This window comes from Salmo salar, chromosome 19 (genome assembly GCF_965601325.2).
Source record: "Salmo salar chromosome 19, fSalSal1, whole genome shotgun sequence".
Lineage (NCBI taxonomy): Eukaryota > Metazoa > Chordata > Actinopteri > Salmoniformes > Salmonidae > Salmo > Salmo salar.
Window position 1 is genome coordinate 66,344,827 of NC_138309.1, and position 12,260 is coordinate 66,357,086.

General features: G+C 46.5%; 1 protein-coding gene across 1 annotated transcript in view; it reads left to right on the forward strand.

Annotated features, from left to right (window-relative positions):
- The window catches only part of lrp2b (low density lipoprotein receptor-related protein 2b), a 125,649-nt gene that overhangs the window by 16,134 nt on the left and 97,255 nt on the right, over nucleotides 1–12,260 (forward strand). Inside the window, exons 10-16 of the mRNA XM_014158653.3 lie at nucleotides 142–270; nucleotides 1,083–1,252; nucleotides 6,393–6,616; nucleotides 10,449–10,655; nucleotides 10,950–11,152; nucleotides 11,707–11,847; nucleotides 11,990–12,199. Of these exons, the coding sequence (XP_014014128.2) occupies nucleotides 142–270; nucleotides 1,083–1,252; nucleotides 6,393–6,616; nucleotides 10,449–10,655; nucleotides 10,950–11,152; nucleotides 11,707–11,847; nucleotides 11,990–12,199 (1,284 nt within the window). The remainder of the gene's footprint in view (nucleotides 1–141; nucleotides 271–1,082; nucleotides 1,253–6,392; nucleotides 6,617–10,448; nucleotides 10,656–10,949; nucleotides 11,153–11,706; nucleotides 11,848–11,989; nucleotides 12,200–12,260) is intronic.

A 12,260-nucleotide genomic window follows, 5' to 3' on the forward strand; every position in this document is an offset into this window, starting at 1 on the left:
TTTTTATGCATGACCCTACACTGTGTGGAAGCACCTGCATTCTATATACTTCGTATCCCTCATTTATTCAAGTGTTTATTTTATTTAGGCAGTTACCTGCAGGTTTAGGCTACATGACAATACTGTGGTTGTGTTACCCAGACTATGATGACTGTGACATCTGGGGGATCTGTGACCAGCTGTGTGAGGACCGCCCCGGGACCCACCGCTGCAGCTGTGCAGATGGATACTTCCTGGAACAGGGCAACCGCTGCAGGGCCAACATCTCAGGTACAGGATGTGACACCACTAGCGTCACTCGTGATCACGTGGGAGCACTACTGTATTTTTGTTCAGGTTCAAGTTCATTTAATTCGTTCACATGCAGAATATAATTGATATCTTAATTGTGTGATGAATAAAATAAACGTAAAACAAACAAACATTCATGAAAGTTACATTTAGGGAACTGTAGTTTTTTTGTGATAAGTTGTGGTGTGGTGTGGCTAATGAGCTCGCAAGAGTGAGCATTGTGTGAAAGTGATGTGCTTAATTGTGGGAGTTCCATTGAAGGTCGTTATTCCAAAAAGGGTCATTGTGAAAAGACCTTTCTTGTGTGCATAATTGTGCTTAAGTAAACTTACAGTAAGTGTACCAGTTATCATTCCAAAATATAAAATGACTGTCCTATATAGGGTTATCTCCGTTATGATCAAGTTCAAGGACCTGGATGTAAGCCCTGTACTCTTTTCAATTATCTTCTCAGAAAACATGTTAACTTGAATTCAGGTCTCTGCCTAGTCCATAGATAATAACCTAACATGGTGTCAGAAGTAGGCTCAGAATGAACCCTTTACAGCAGGGGTGGGAAATTCCAGTGCTCGAGGGCCTGATTGGTGTCACAGTTTTGCGCCAGTCCCAGCAAACACACCTGACTCCAATAATCACCTAATCATGATCTTCCGTTTAGAATGCAGTTTGATTAATCAGCTGTGTTTGCTAGGGATGGAGAAACAGTGTGACATCAATCAGGGCCTCGATGACTGGAGTTGCCCACCCATGCTTTACAGGATAACAACCTATGCTTTATATCTACCCTGTAGTTGGCTTGCCGCAGCTCATCTTCACCAATGGCGGTGAGGTGATGATGGCAGACATTCATGGGCGCTTTATCAGAACCCTGGTCCCTTCACAGGGCAGAGGTAGCTCGGTGGGTGTGGGGTACCACTGGCACAGTCAGAGGGTCTTCTGGACAGACACTAACACTCAGAAGGTGGGTCGTATTTACTGCTTGTGGGTGACATTTTCCTCACGCTAAAACAGCACTGCGCTGTGAACTAACGCACCGTAATGATCTAAATAAGGGGAGCTCCGATACCTCAGAGCGATTGCATTGGTTTTGGCGCATGCAGTGCACTGTTTACTACATTTCTGGTTAAACTAAAGTTCCCCCTAACGGAAATTGTCAATGAAAAGTTACGACATAAATCGCTTACAGTGCATTAGCTCACAGTGCAGGTGACTTTGCCAGAGAAAATGTTTGACTATTGTCTGAAAAAGAAGCAGCCAATCAGGGGAGACCTAACATCTAAATGTGTAGATGCCCCCCAAAAATATAGGCCCCAAAAAAACATACTTGTGTGTCATGCCTTAAAGAAATAGCTCACTTTTAAATGTTAGAAAAATAAATGTCTCTGTTTGGTATCCAATAATAAAAATGTCACACAAGATTAATGCATGTAAGGGAGTGAACGTTATTTATAATAAGGGTTACATGGAGAAAATCAGACCTCTCTGAAATTAAAATTGATGTCCTTCCCTTATATATTTGACCTAAACCCTCACTGAACGCTTGAAAACAAAAAATGACCCTCCCCTATAAGCAAATAAAACAAAGTGAATGGCAGAGAACATGTCTACCATTTACAGTCACTTCTTGGACAGACCAAAGCCTTGGATATGCCGTTTTAGAAACAGTTCCTCATCCTGTAAGCATTACAGAATTTTTATACTACACAGGGCTGCTGGCCAGAAGCTTGTGGGTTCACAGACCACCCTGGACAAGTATGGGTGGAAAGATCTCCTTTATAGTAAAAGCATGGCATGAATCTATCATCATATTTGCAGGTCTTTTATAAACATTTCATACAATTCTACATCATTTTACATATTAGCAGAATATTTTTTTAATACCTGTCACGCCCTGACCTTAGAGATCCTTTTTATTCTCTATTTTGGTTAGGTCAGGGTGTGACTAGGGTGGGTACTCTAGTTTTGTATTTCTATGTTGGCCTGATATGGTTCCCAATCAGAGGGAGCTGTATATCATTGTCTCTGATTGGGGATCATATTTAGGCAGCCTTTTCCCACCTGTTGTTTGTGTGATCTTGTTTTGGTACTGTGCTGTGTAGCCCTTATGATCGTTACGTTAGTATTTGTTTTGTGTATTCATTTAATAAAGAAAGATGTACGCCTGGGTCCAATCCTTCAAACAACAAACGGGACAGAAGACCCCACCACAAACAGACCAAGCAGCGTGGCCAGGAGGAGCAGACATCCTGGACATGGGAGGGGATCCTGGAGTTGGGAGGAAATCCAGGCCGGAAAGCATCGCCTTCCATAGGAGCAGACGGAAGCAGCGAGGGAGCAACAACGACGACACCGGGGATCTCGACCACGAGGGAAGCCCGAGTGGCAGCCCCCATTTTTTGGGGGGGGGGCACACGGGGTGGTTGGCAGAGCCAGGGTTTGAACCAGAGCCAACTCCCCGTACTCACCGTGGGAAGCGTGTGACCGGTCAGGCACCTTGTTTTGCGGTGATACGCACGATGTCTCCAGTGTGCATCCACAGCCCAGTGCGTCCTGTGCCAGCTCTACGCTCGAAGCCTCCAGTGATGATCCATGGCCCGACGCCTCCAGTGATGAGCCATGGCCCGGAGCCTCCAGAGACGATCCAAGGTCCGGAGTCTCCAGCAACGGTCGGCAGTCCAGCGCTTCCGGCGACGGTCCCCGGTCCAGCGCTTCCGGCGACGGTCCCCGGTCCAGCGCTTCCGGCGACGGTCCCCGGTCCAGAGCTTCCGGCGACGGTCCCCGGTCCAGAGCTTCCGGCGACGGTCCCCGGTCCAGAGCTTCCGGCGACGGTCCCCGGTCCAGAGCTTCCGGCGACGGTCCCCGGCCGGTTCCTCTGGCGACGGTCCTCGGTCCGGTTCCTCTGGCGACGGTCCACGGTCCAGAGCCTCCGGTGACGATCCCTGCACCAGAGTCGCCACCGAAGATGGCGAATCCGCGAGCAGAGCGAGGTCTACGTCCTGCACCGGAGCCGCCACTGAGGCTAGATGCCTACCCGGACCCTCCCCTATAGAATCAGGTTTTGCGGCCGGAGTCCACACCTTTGGAGGGGGTACTGTCACGCCCTGACCTTAGAGATCCTTTTTATTCTCTATTTTGGTTAGGTCAGGGTGTGACTAGGGTGTGTACTCTAGTTTTTGTATTTCTATGTTGGCCTGATATGGCAGCTGTCGATCGTTGTCTCTGATTGGGGATCATATTTAGGCAGCCTTTTCCCATCTTTTTGTGGGATCTTGTTTTGGTACTGTGCTGTGTAGCCCTTCTGATCGTTACGTTTCATTTTGTATTTGTTTTGTTTTCGGTGTTCATTTAATAAAGAAAGATGTACGCCTACCACGCTGCACCTGGGTCCAATCCTTCAAAGAACGAACGTGACAATACCGAACAAATTACCGCAATTAAAGGCTAAGAACGGACAGAGATATAGGCCTATTTGTTCATCTTGTCATATTTCTCCAATGCCAAATCAGTGTGTCTTGTTTGCAATGAAACTGTGCCTGTTTGCAAATAATTAAATCTGAGACCTCGATTAGTTATCTGAGCACGGTACTTTCAAAAGTTAGGCCTACCTTTCCACCCCAGACTGCAGGCCTACTGACACAAACATTTAAGCTTTAACTGCTGGCTACTTTTCTTCCATGGCTTAACCCAACGAGAGAAGGTCACAAGTGTTTCCCTAAAAGCTGTCTGGGTTTAAACATCTTCTATTGTACAGAGAGTGAATAGCTTAATCAATTGATGGTAACAGAATTAGATTACTTCCCTAGTAAATTTGTTGTCTCAGTTATAGAAGGTTGTAGCTCAGCCTCTGAATGTCAAAGAAACTAAACAATGATATCCCCATATGCATCTTAGCCACGTTTTCCATGGTATTTTACAGCTTCTTTCTAGCATAAAGCAGCGTGGACCAAAGTGCTATAGATCACTTTAGATAATCGGATCTGTTTTATTTTCTTCAAAATCTTAATCTAACAATAGGTAGGCCTGTGGTTTTTTTAAATTATTTTTTAAAACATTTTCTTTAATAAAAGGTAGGTCTATGGCATACCCTCTCATACCGCCTCAATTAGAGTCCTGGTTTTAACTTAGCTTTCCTCCGTGTCAGTGAAGGACTGTTATTTAAAGAGTGCATGGTGGGTGGAGGAACTGGCAGACACATCTATGGATATAGCAGCATATAGCCTAATTTCGTTTATCAAACAGGTAGGCTTCAACACTAAGCCCTCTTGTTAGTCAAGTCTAATTAAAATTAAGATGGTTGAAATGAATTATGCCTACCGTAATTTCCGGACTATTGAGCGCGCCTGAATATAAGCCGCACCCACTGAAAAAAAAAACAACATTATTTTGAACATAAATAAGCCGCACATGTCTATAAGCCGCAGGTGCCTACCGGTACATTGAAACAAATGAACTTTACACAGGCTTTAACGAAACACGGCTTGTAACAAAAATAAATAGGCTTTAACGAAACACGGCTTGTAACAAAAATAAATAGGCTTTAATGAAACACCGCTTGTAACAAAAAATAAAAAATTTGCAGTAAACAGTAGCCTACCAAGAAAGTCATTGCTCCAGACCAAGCTCCCGTGCAGCAGCTCTATTTCCTTTTCCAACAGCCAGATCAATCGCCTTCAACTTGAAAGCTGCATCATATGCATTTCTCCGTGTCTTTGCCATGATGCGGGTGACAAAATGACTACCATAATCAGAATGATGGGAAGTTTGAGCGCGCTCGATTTAATCTAAACAGTAAACAAAAAGGTTGTTTGACCTTAACCCGTTCGGCAATTTCATTGGTCTAATGAAAGCTTCGTGCCGCCAAAAAACTGAGCACGTCACAGAATGTGTTTAAAAAAAAATATATATATATTTGAAAGTGGGAAAAATCCATATATTAGCCGCGTCATTGTTTAAGCCGCGAGGTTCAAAGAGTGGGAAAAAAGTAGCGGCTTATAGTCCGGAAATTACGGTACTTGAATTTGGCTACGTTCTACACCATGAGCTGTCCATTTCCGATTGATTGTGCAGCAGTTGCTGCTTCTAGTTTCAGCACCACAATGTAAGTTACTCGAATCTGGCAAATAACTCTCATAAATACATCATGGGCAAGAAACATATTGTTTTTATTCAAATTAATTATAGTAGTAGCAAGCTATCAAAGTTTACCTCCTGTCCTCCTTCTCATCTTTGGGTCTTCATTCTCAAATTGAAAGCACATAGGCTATAGGCTAGACCGTCCGCAAGATATAGATCCCAACATTTTTTCAGAAGAATTCTTTGACTCTCTTCCTGAACTGCCACTGTAGGCCTACACGGCACAGTCATTGGTTAGGCAGCACAAATAAAAGTTTGGATCAACAAGATCAGAGCAGGCTGGGGCTCAGGGTTGGAATATCCATTGCAGTGTGTAATGCAGCCTAGTTTTATTTACACAATCCCAGCAGCACAAAATAAAATACATTTTCTTAGAAATATAACTTTGCTCTGTACTTCTCTGAGCATGCACTTCCTAGCCTATAGCCTAAAGGCTATGGATAATTTGATTGAGACCAAACTAAATAGCCTATAGGCGCACTTGATATTGTGCGCCCAGCAGAGAATCAGAAACGAGGGGCGATATATAGCCTAATAAGCCACTAATTCTAAAATACTGCAGATTGAAAAAAAACTAAACCCTCTCCTTGAATGAAATTGAAAAAGCATCCCCCATTTTCCTCCCTAAGTCTAAATGTTAAGAATAAGATTTTGACATATTTGCTATATGTAATAAACTCACAAACTAAAAACACACGTCAAACCAGCTTTGTTTGTGTTTGCTGAATCAGACTTGTCTTTAAATTACCGTTGCAACCCAATATTAATACAACAAATACATTTTTTAACACATCTGTCATGCAATCATTTCTAGTACGGCGTATCCCTTAACTTTTTTTGCACTCAGGTTAATGGTGCAATCTGAGATATATGCAGCTGTTTTTGAACAATTGCAATGAATGATATACCTATTTATTCTTCAAGAATCCCAGATTGTATCTTAAATTAGTGTCACTCTCTCCCTATAGGTGTACTCTGCCAACTTTGATGGAGGTGACATCCAAGAAGTGCTGAACGAGGCCGTTCACAGTGCCCAGAACATCGCTGTGGACTGGATCAACTTCAAGCTCTACGTCCTAGAGGCCAGGGTGGAGCGCATCGACATGTGTGACTTTGACGGAGGCAACCGGGCCACCCTTGTGGCTGAGAACCTTTTGACTCCCCACGGGCTGGCTCTGGACCCCACAGTGGGGTAAGAACTTAGAACTTTGAACGTCTCACCACCAAAGAAATTAAACATGGAACCCATCCCCTTTACATTAATATAACCCATTACATTTACATTTACATTTAAGTAATTTAGCAGAAGCTCTTATCCAGAGCGACTTACAAATTGGTGCATTCACCTTATGATATCCAGTGGAACAACCACTTTACAATAGTGCATCTAAATCTTTTAGGGGGGGGTTAGAAGGATTACTTTATCCTATCCTAGGTATTCCTTAAAGAGGTGGGGTTTCAGGTGTCTCCGGAAGGTGGTGATTGACTCCGCTGTCCTGGCGTCGTGAGGGAGCTTGTTCCACCATAGGGGTGCCAGAGCAGCGAACAGTTTTGACTGGGCTGAGCGGGAACTGTGCTTCCTCAGAGGTAGGGGGGCCAGCAGGCCAGAGGTGGATGAGCGCAGTGCCCTCGTTTGGGTGTAGGGACTGATCAGAGCCTGAAGCTACGGAGGTGCCGTTCCCCTCACGGCTCCGTAGGCAAGCACCATGGTCTTGTAGCGGATGCGAGCTTCAACTGGAAGCCAGTGGAGAGAGCGGAGGAGCGGGGTGACGTGAGAGAACTTGGGAAGGTTGAACACCAGACGGGCTGCGGCGTTCTGGATGAGTTGTAGGGGTTTAATGGCACAGGCAGGGAGCCCAGCCAACAGCGAGTTGTAGTAATCCAGACGGGAGATGACAAGTGCCTGGATTAGGACCTGCGCCACTTCCTGTGTGAGGCAGGGTCGTACTCTGCGAATGTTGTAGAGCATGAACCTACAGGATCGGGTCACCGCCTTGATGTTAGTGGAGAACGACAGGGTGTTGTCCAGGGTCACGCCAAGGTTCTTAGCACTCTGGGAGGAGGACACAATGGAGTTGTCAACCGTGATGGCGAGATCATGGAACGGGCAGTCCTTCCCCAGGAGGAAAAGCAGCTCCGTCTTGCCGATGTTCAGCTTGAGGTGGTGATCCGTCATCCACACTGATATGTCTGCCAGACATGCAGAGATGCGATTCGCCACCTGGTTATCAGAAGGGGGAAAGGAGAAGATTAATTGTGTGTCGTCTGCATAGCAATGATAGGAGAGACCATGTGAGGATATGACAGAGCCAAGTGACTTGGTGTATAGCGAGAATAGGAGAGGGCCTAGAACAGAGCCCTGCGGGGCACCAGTGGTGAGAGCACGTGGTGCGGAGACAGATTCTCGCCACGCCACCTGGTAGGAGCGACCTGTCAGGTAGGACGCAATCCAAGTGTGGGCCGCGCCGGAGATGCGCAACTCGGAGAGGGTGGAGAGGAGGATCTGGTGGTTCACAGTATCAAAGGCAGCAGATAGGTCTAAAAGGATGAGAGCAGAGGAGAGAGAGTTAGCTTTAGCAGTGCGGAGAGCCTCTGTGACACAGAGAAGGGCAGTCTCAGTTGAATGACCAGTCTTGAAACCTGACTGATTTGGATCAAGAAGGTCGTTCTGAGAGAGATAGCAAGAGAGCTGGCCAAGGACGGCACGCTCAAGAGTTTTGGAGAGAAAAGAAAGAAGGGAAACTGGTCTGTAGTTGTTGACATCGGAGGGATCGAGTGTAGGTTTTTTGAGAAGGGGTGCAACTCTCGCTCTCTTGAGGACGGAAGGGACGTATCCAGTGGTCAAGGATGAGTTGATGAACGAGGTGAGATAAGGGAGAAGGTCTCCGGAAATGGTCTGGAGGAGAGAGGAGGGGATAGGGTCAAGCGGGCAGGTTGTTGGGCGGCCGGCCGTCACAAGTCGCAATATTTCATCTGGAGAGAGAGGGGAGAAAGAGGTCAAAGTATAGGGTAGGGCAATGTGAGCAGGACCAGTGGTAGAAAGTGGACCAGCGGTGTCGTTTGACTTAACAAACGAGGAGCGGATGTCGTCAACCTTCTTTTCAAAATGGTTTACGAAGTCATCCGCAGAGAGGGAGGAGGGGGGAGGAGGATTCAGGAGTGAGGAGAAGGTGGCAAACAGCTTCCTAGGGTTAGAGGCAGATGCTTGGAATTTAGAGTGGTAGAAAGTGGCTTTAGCAGCAGAAACAGAAGAGGAAAATGTAGACAGGAGGGAGTGAAAGGATGGCAGGTCCGAAGGGAGGCGAGTTTTCCTCCATTTCCGCTCGGCTGCCCGGAGCCCTGTTCTGTGAGCTCGCAATGAGTCGTCGAGCCACGGAGCAGGAGGGGAGGACCGAGCCGGCCTGGAGGATAGGGGACATAGAGAGTCAAAGGATGCAGAAAGGGAGGAGAGGGTTGAGGAGGCAGAATCAGGAGATGGGTTGGAGAAGGTTTGAGCAGAGGGAAGAGATGATAGGATGGAAGAGGAGAGAGTAGCGGGAGAGAGGGAGCGAAGGTTGCGACGGCGCAATACCATCCGAGTAGGGGCAGAGTGAGAAGTGTTGGAGAGCGAGAGGGAAAGGGATACAAGGTAGTGGTCAGAGACTTGGAGGGGAGTTGCAATGAGATTAGTGGAAGAACAGCATCTAGTAAAGATGAGGTCAAGCGTATTGCCTGCCTTGTGAGTAGGGGGGAGGTGAGAGGGTGAGGTCAAAAGAGGAGAGGAGTGGAAAGAAGGAGGCAGAGAGGAATGACGTGGGGAGGTTAAAGTCACCCAGAACTGTGAGGGGTGAGCCATCCTCAGGAAAGGAACTTATCAAGGCGTCAAGCTCATTAATGAACTCTCCAAGGGAACCTGGAGGGCGATAAATGATAAGGATGTTAAGCTTGAATGTGCTGGTAACTGTGACAGCATGGAATTCAAATGAGGAGATAGACAGATGGGTCAGGGGAGAAAGAGAGAATGTCCACTTGGGAGAGATGAGGATTCCAGTGCCACCACCCTGCTGGCCAGATGCTCTCGGGGTATGCGAGAACACGTGGTCAGACGAGGAGAGAGCAGTAGGAGTAGCAGTGTTATCTGTGGTAATCCATGTTTCCGTCAGCGCCAGGAAGTCGAGGGACTGGAGGGTAGCATAGGCTGAGATGAACTCTGCCTTGTTGGCCGCAGACCGGCAGTTCCAGAGGCTGCCGGAGACCTGGAACTCCACGTGGGTCGTGTGCGCTGGGACCACCAGGTTAGAGTGGCAGCGGCCACGCGGTGTGACGCGTTTGTATGGCCTGTGCAGAGGGGAGAGAACAGGGATAGACAGACACATAGTTGACAGGCTACAGAAGAGGCTACGCTAATGCAAAGGAGATTGGAATGACAAGTGGACTACACGTCTCGAATGTTCAGAAAGTTAAGCTTACGTTGCAAAAATCTTATTGACTAAAATCATTAAAATGATACACGACTGCTGGCTGGTGAAGTAGGCTAGCTAGCAGTGGCTGCATTGTTGACTTTGTTTGAAAGTGTAGCTGGCTAGGTAACCTCGATAGTTTCAGTACTACACCTTTATCATGATACAAAAGCAACTATGTAGCTAGCTAACATAACACTAATCAAGACGTTCCTTTGTAATGTTTTTAGTTTCTACAATGCTGCTCGTCGGTAAAAGTTGGCTAGGTTTGGAAAATGGCGTCGCGGGGGACGAAAATAGTAGGCTATTGACAAACAAACCCATTAGAAAAACAAGGAGATTGACAGAGAAATTTGATTGTCAACTTTTTCAACTCTGCTTACATGTGTGTGAAACCAACACTGTTTTTGGAGCACAGATATGCTGTCTTGGTCCTAACCAAGCTTACATCATGAATTCAGTTACTCTCCAACACTGTACTGCCCATAGTATTATTAATAACTGCTGCTAACTAGCACTGGCGAACGCAAGTTAATCAACTCAATGCTAACCCTCAAAATCTAACTTGGCTCTTGCTTTTTGAAGGTACATGTTCTTCACGGACAGCGGCTACATCAGTGAGGACATGAAGCTGGAGAGGGCTTACATGGATGGTAGTAACCGTGTGGAGCTGGTGAAGACCAGGCTGGGGATGCCGACTGGCGTCACCCTGGATATTGTCACCCAAAGGGTCTATTGGTCCGACAGCCACTTTAACATGGTGGAAACGGTCACCTACAGTGGTCTGGAGAGGTATGCATGCAAGTCCTCAGGTCTCAGGCAAGGTCCTACTAGTTAGAGAGGTGGATCTGCAACTGGAGGGTTGCTCGTCCAAATCCCAAGTCTGACAGGAAAAATTATAGGTATCCTAGATGCCATATCCTGCCTGTATGTCCTTAACCCCAAAACAGCTAACACATTTGCATGAGCTCAAATAAATGATTCTTCTTTTTTACCGAACCACCACCTTTACACTAGCATGCTTTTATATATATATAAAAATCATTGCCGTCTACAGTGTTAGCCATGTTTGCTAATTCTCCACAGGAAAACGGTGCTCAACGGTGGCACCCAGGTTCCATACCCATTTGGCATCTCTGTTTTTGAAAACCATTTGTTCTTCACCGACTGGACCAAGATGGGGGTAATACGGACCAACCGCTTCAACGGTAGTGACCCGAACCTCATCTACAGCACCGCAGACAGACCCGGTCACATTGTGGTCGCGCACCCTGCCCTGCAACCCATTGGTGAGTAGAAGAACAGCAGACTGCCTATCAATAAAGCACATGGTTTTCTCCAGTGTTGCAGTACTTTATAAGCCTGGTTCCAGATTTGTTTGTGTTGTATAGCCAACCGCTATGGTAATTTTCATGTTCAGGTAGTTGGAAAAAAACAGCACAAACAGATCTAAAATCAGGCTAGTACTTTATACAGTATATCTTACCAATTAATGTACTTTGCTAGATTGTAATGTGCCCAATTCTGCCTGGCATGGACCTCTGCAGGAGGTTGAGAGCATGTTGCTCTGTCTGGTTGCAGTAAAGTCCATAGGCATTGTGAGATTTGATCATCACACAATGATATCACAGCATACACAACCTTGGGGATATTTAAGATGGTTTGACTTTGAACATGAACATCCTTATTCGCATTTAAGAATCTAACTTTTTAAGAGATATTTGATGGTAGTCAAAAGTCACTACTGAGTCCATCTTTAATATTTTTTTTGGTGGGCTTTTAGCATTGTTGTAATTGACTGTGTGCAGTTCTACTCTGCTCTCTCTCTCTCTCGCTCCCACAGTGATGAGTCCATGCGGTCGAAACAACGGGGGCTGTCAGCACATCTGCGTCCTGAGTCACCTCTCCGACAATGATGGCCTGGGCTTCCGCTGCAAGTGTCGCCTGGGTTATGACCTCCATGAAGACCGCCACAGCTGCTTCAGTGAGTGACTGGGACGGAGGGGGTCTCATAAATTATTAAACGCCCAATCCTGAATTATTCGTAAAACAACAAAATGACAGTTCTGCCACTTGGTAAAGAGTTTAATATTAAAGAATTTCTGATTGTTCTGTCCCCCCTCCAGAGGTGAGAGACTACCTCCTACTGGCCACCCAATACGCAGTGCGTGGGATCCCCCTGAACGTGTCCCTCCAGGAGGATGTGACCCTGCCGCTGACCGGCCTGGGGGTCACCTTCTCCTCATCGGCTGTAGAGTTCGACGGCAACGAGGAGGCTGTGTTCTACAATGACCGCAGCAGGCAGATCATCTACAAGTCCAACACCAACGGCTCCAGTGAGTTTGTAGTCTTTCAGGGCCCGTGTTCACAAAACGTTTCAGAATAGGTTTCCTGATC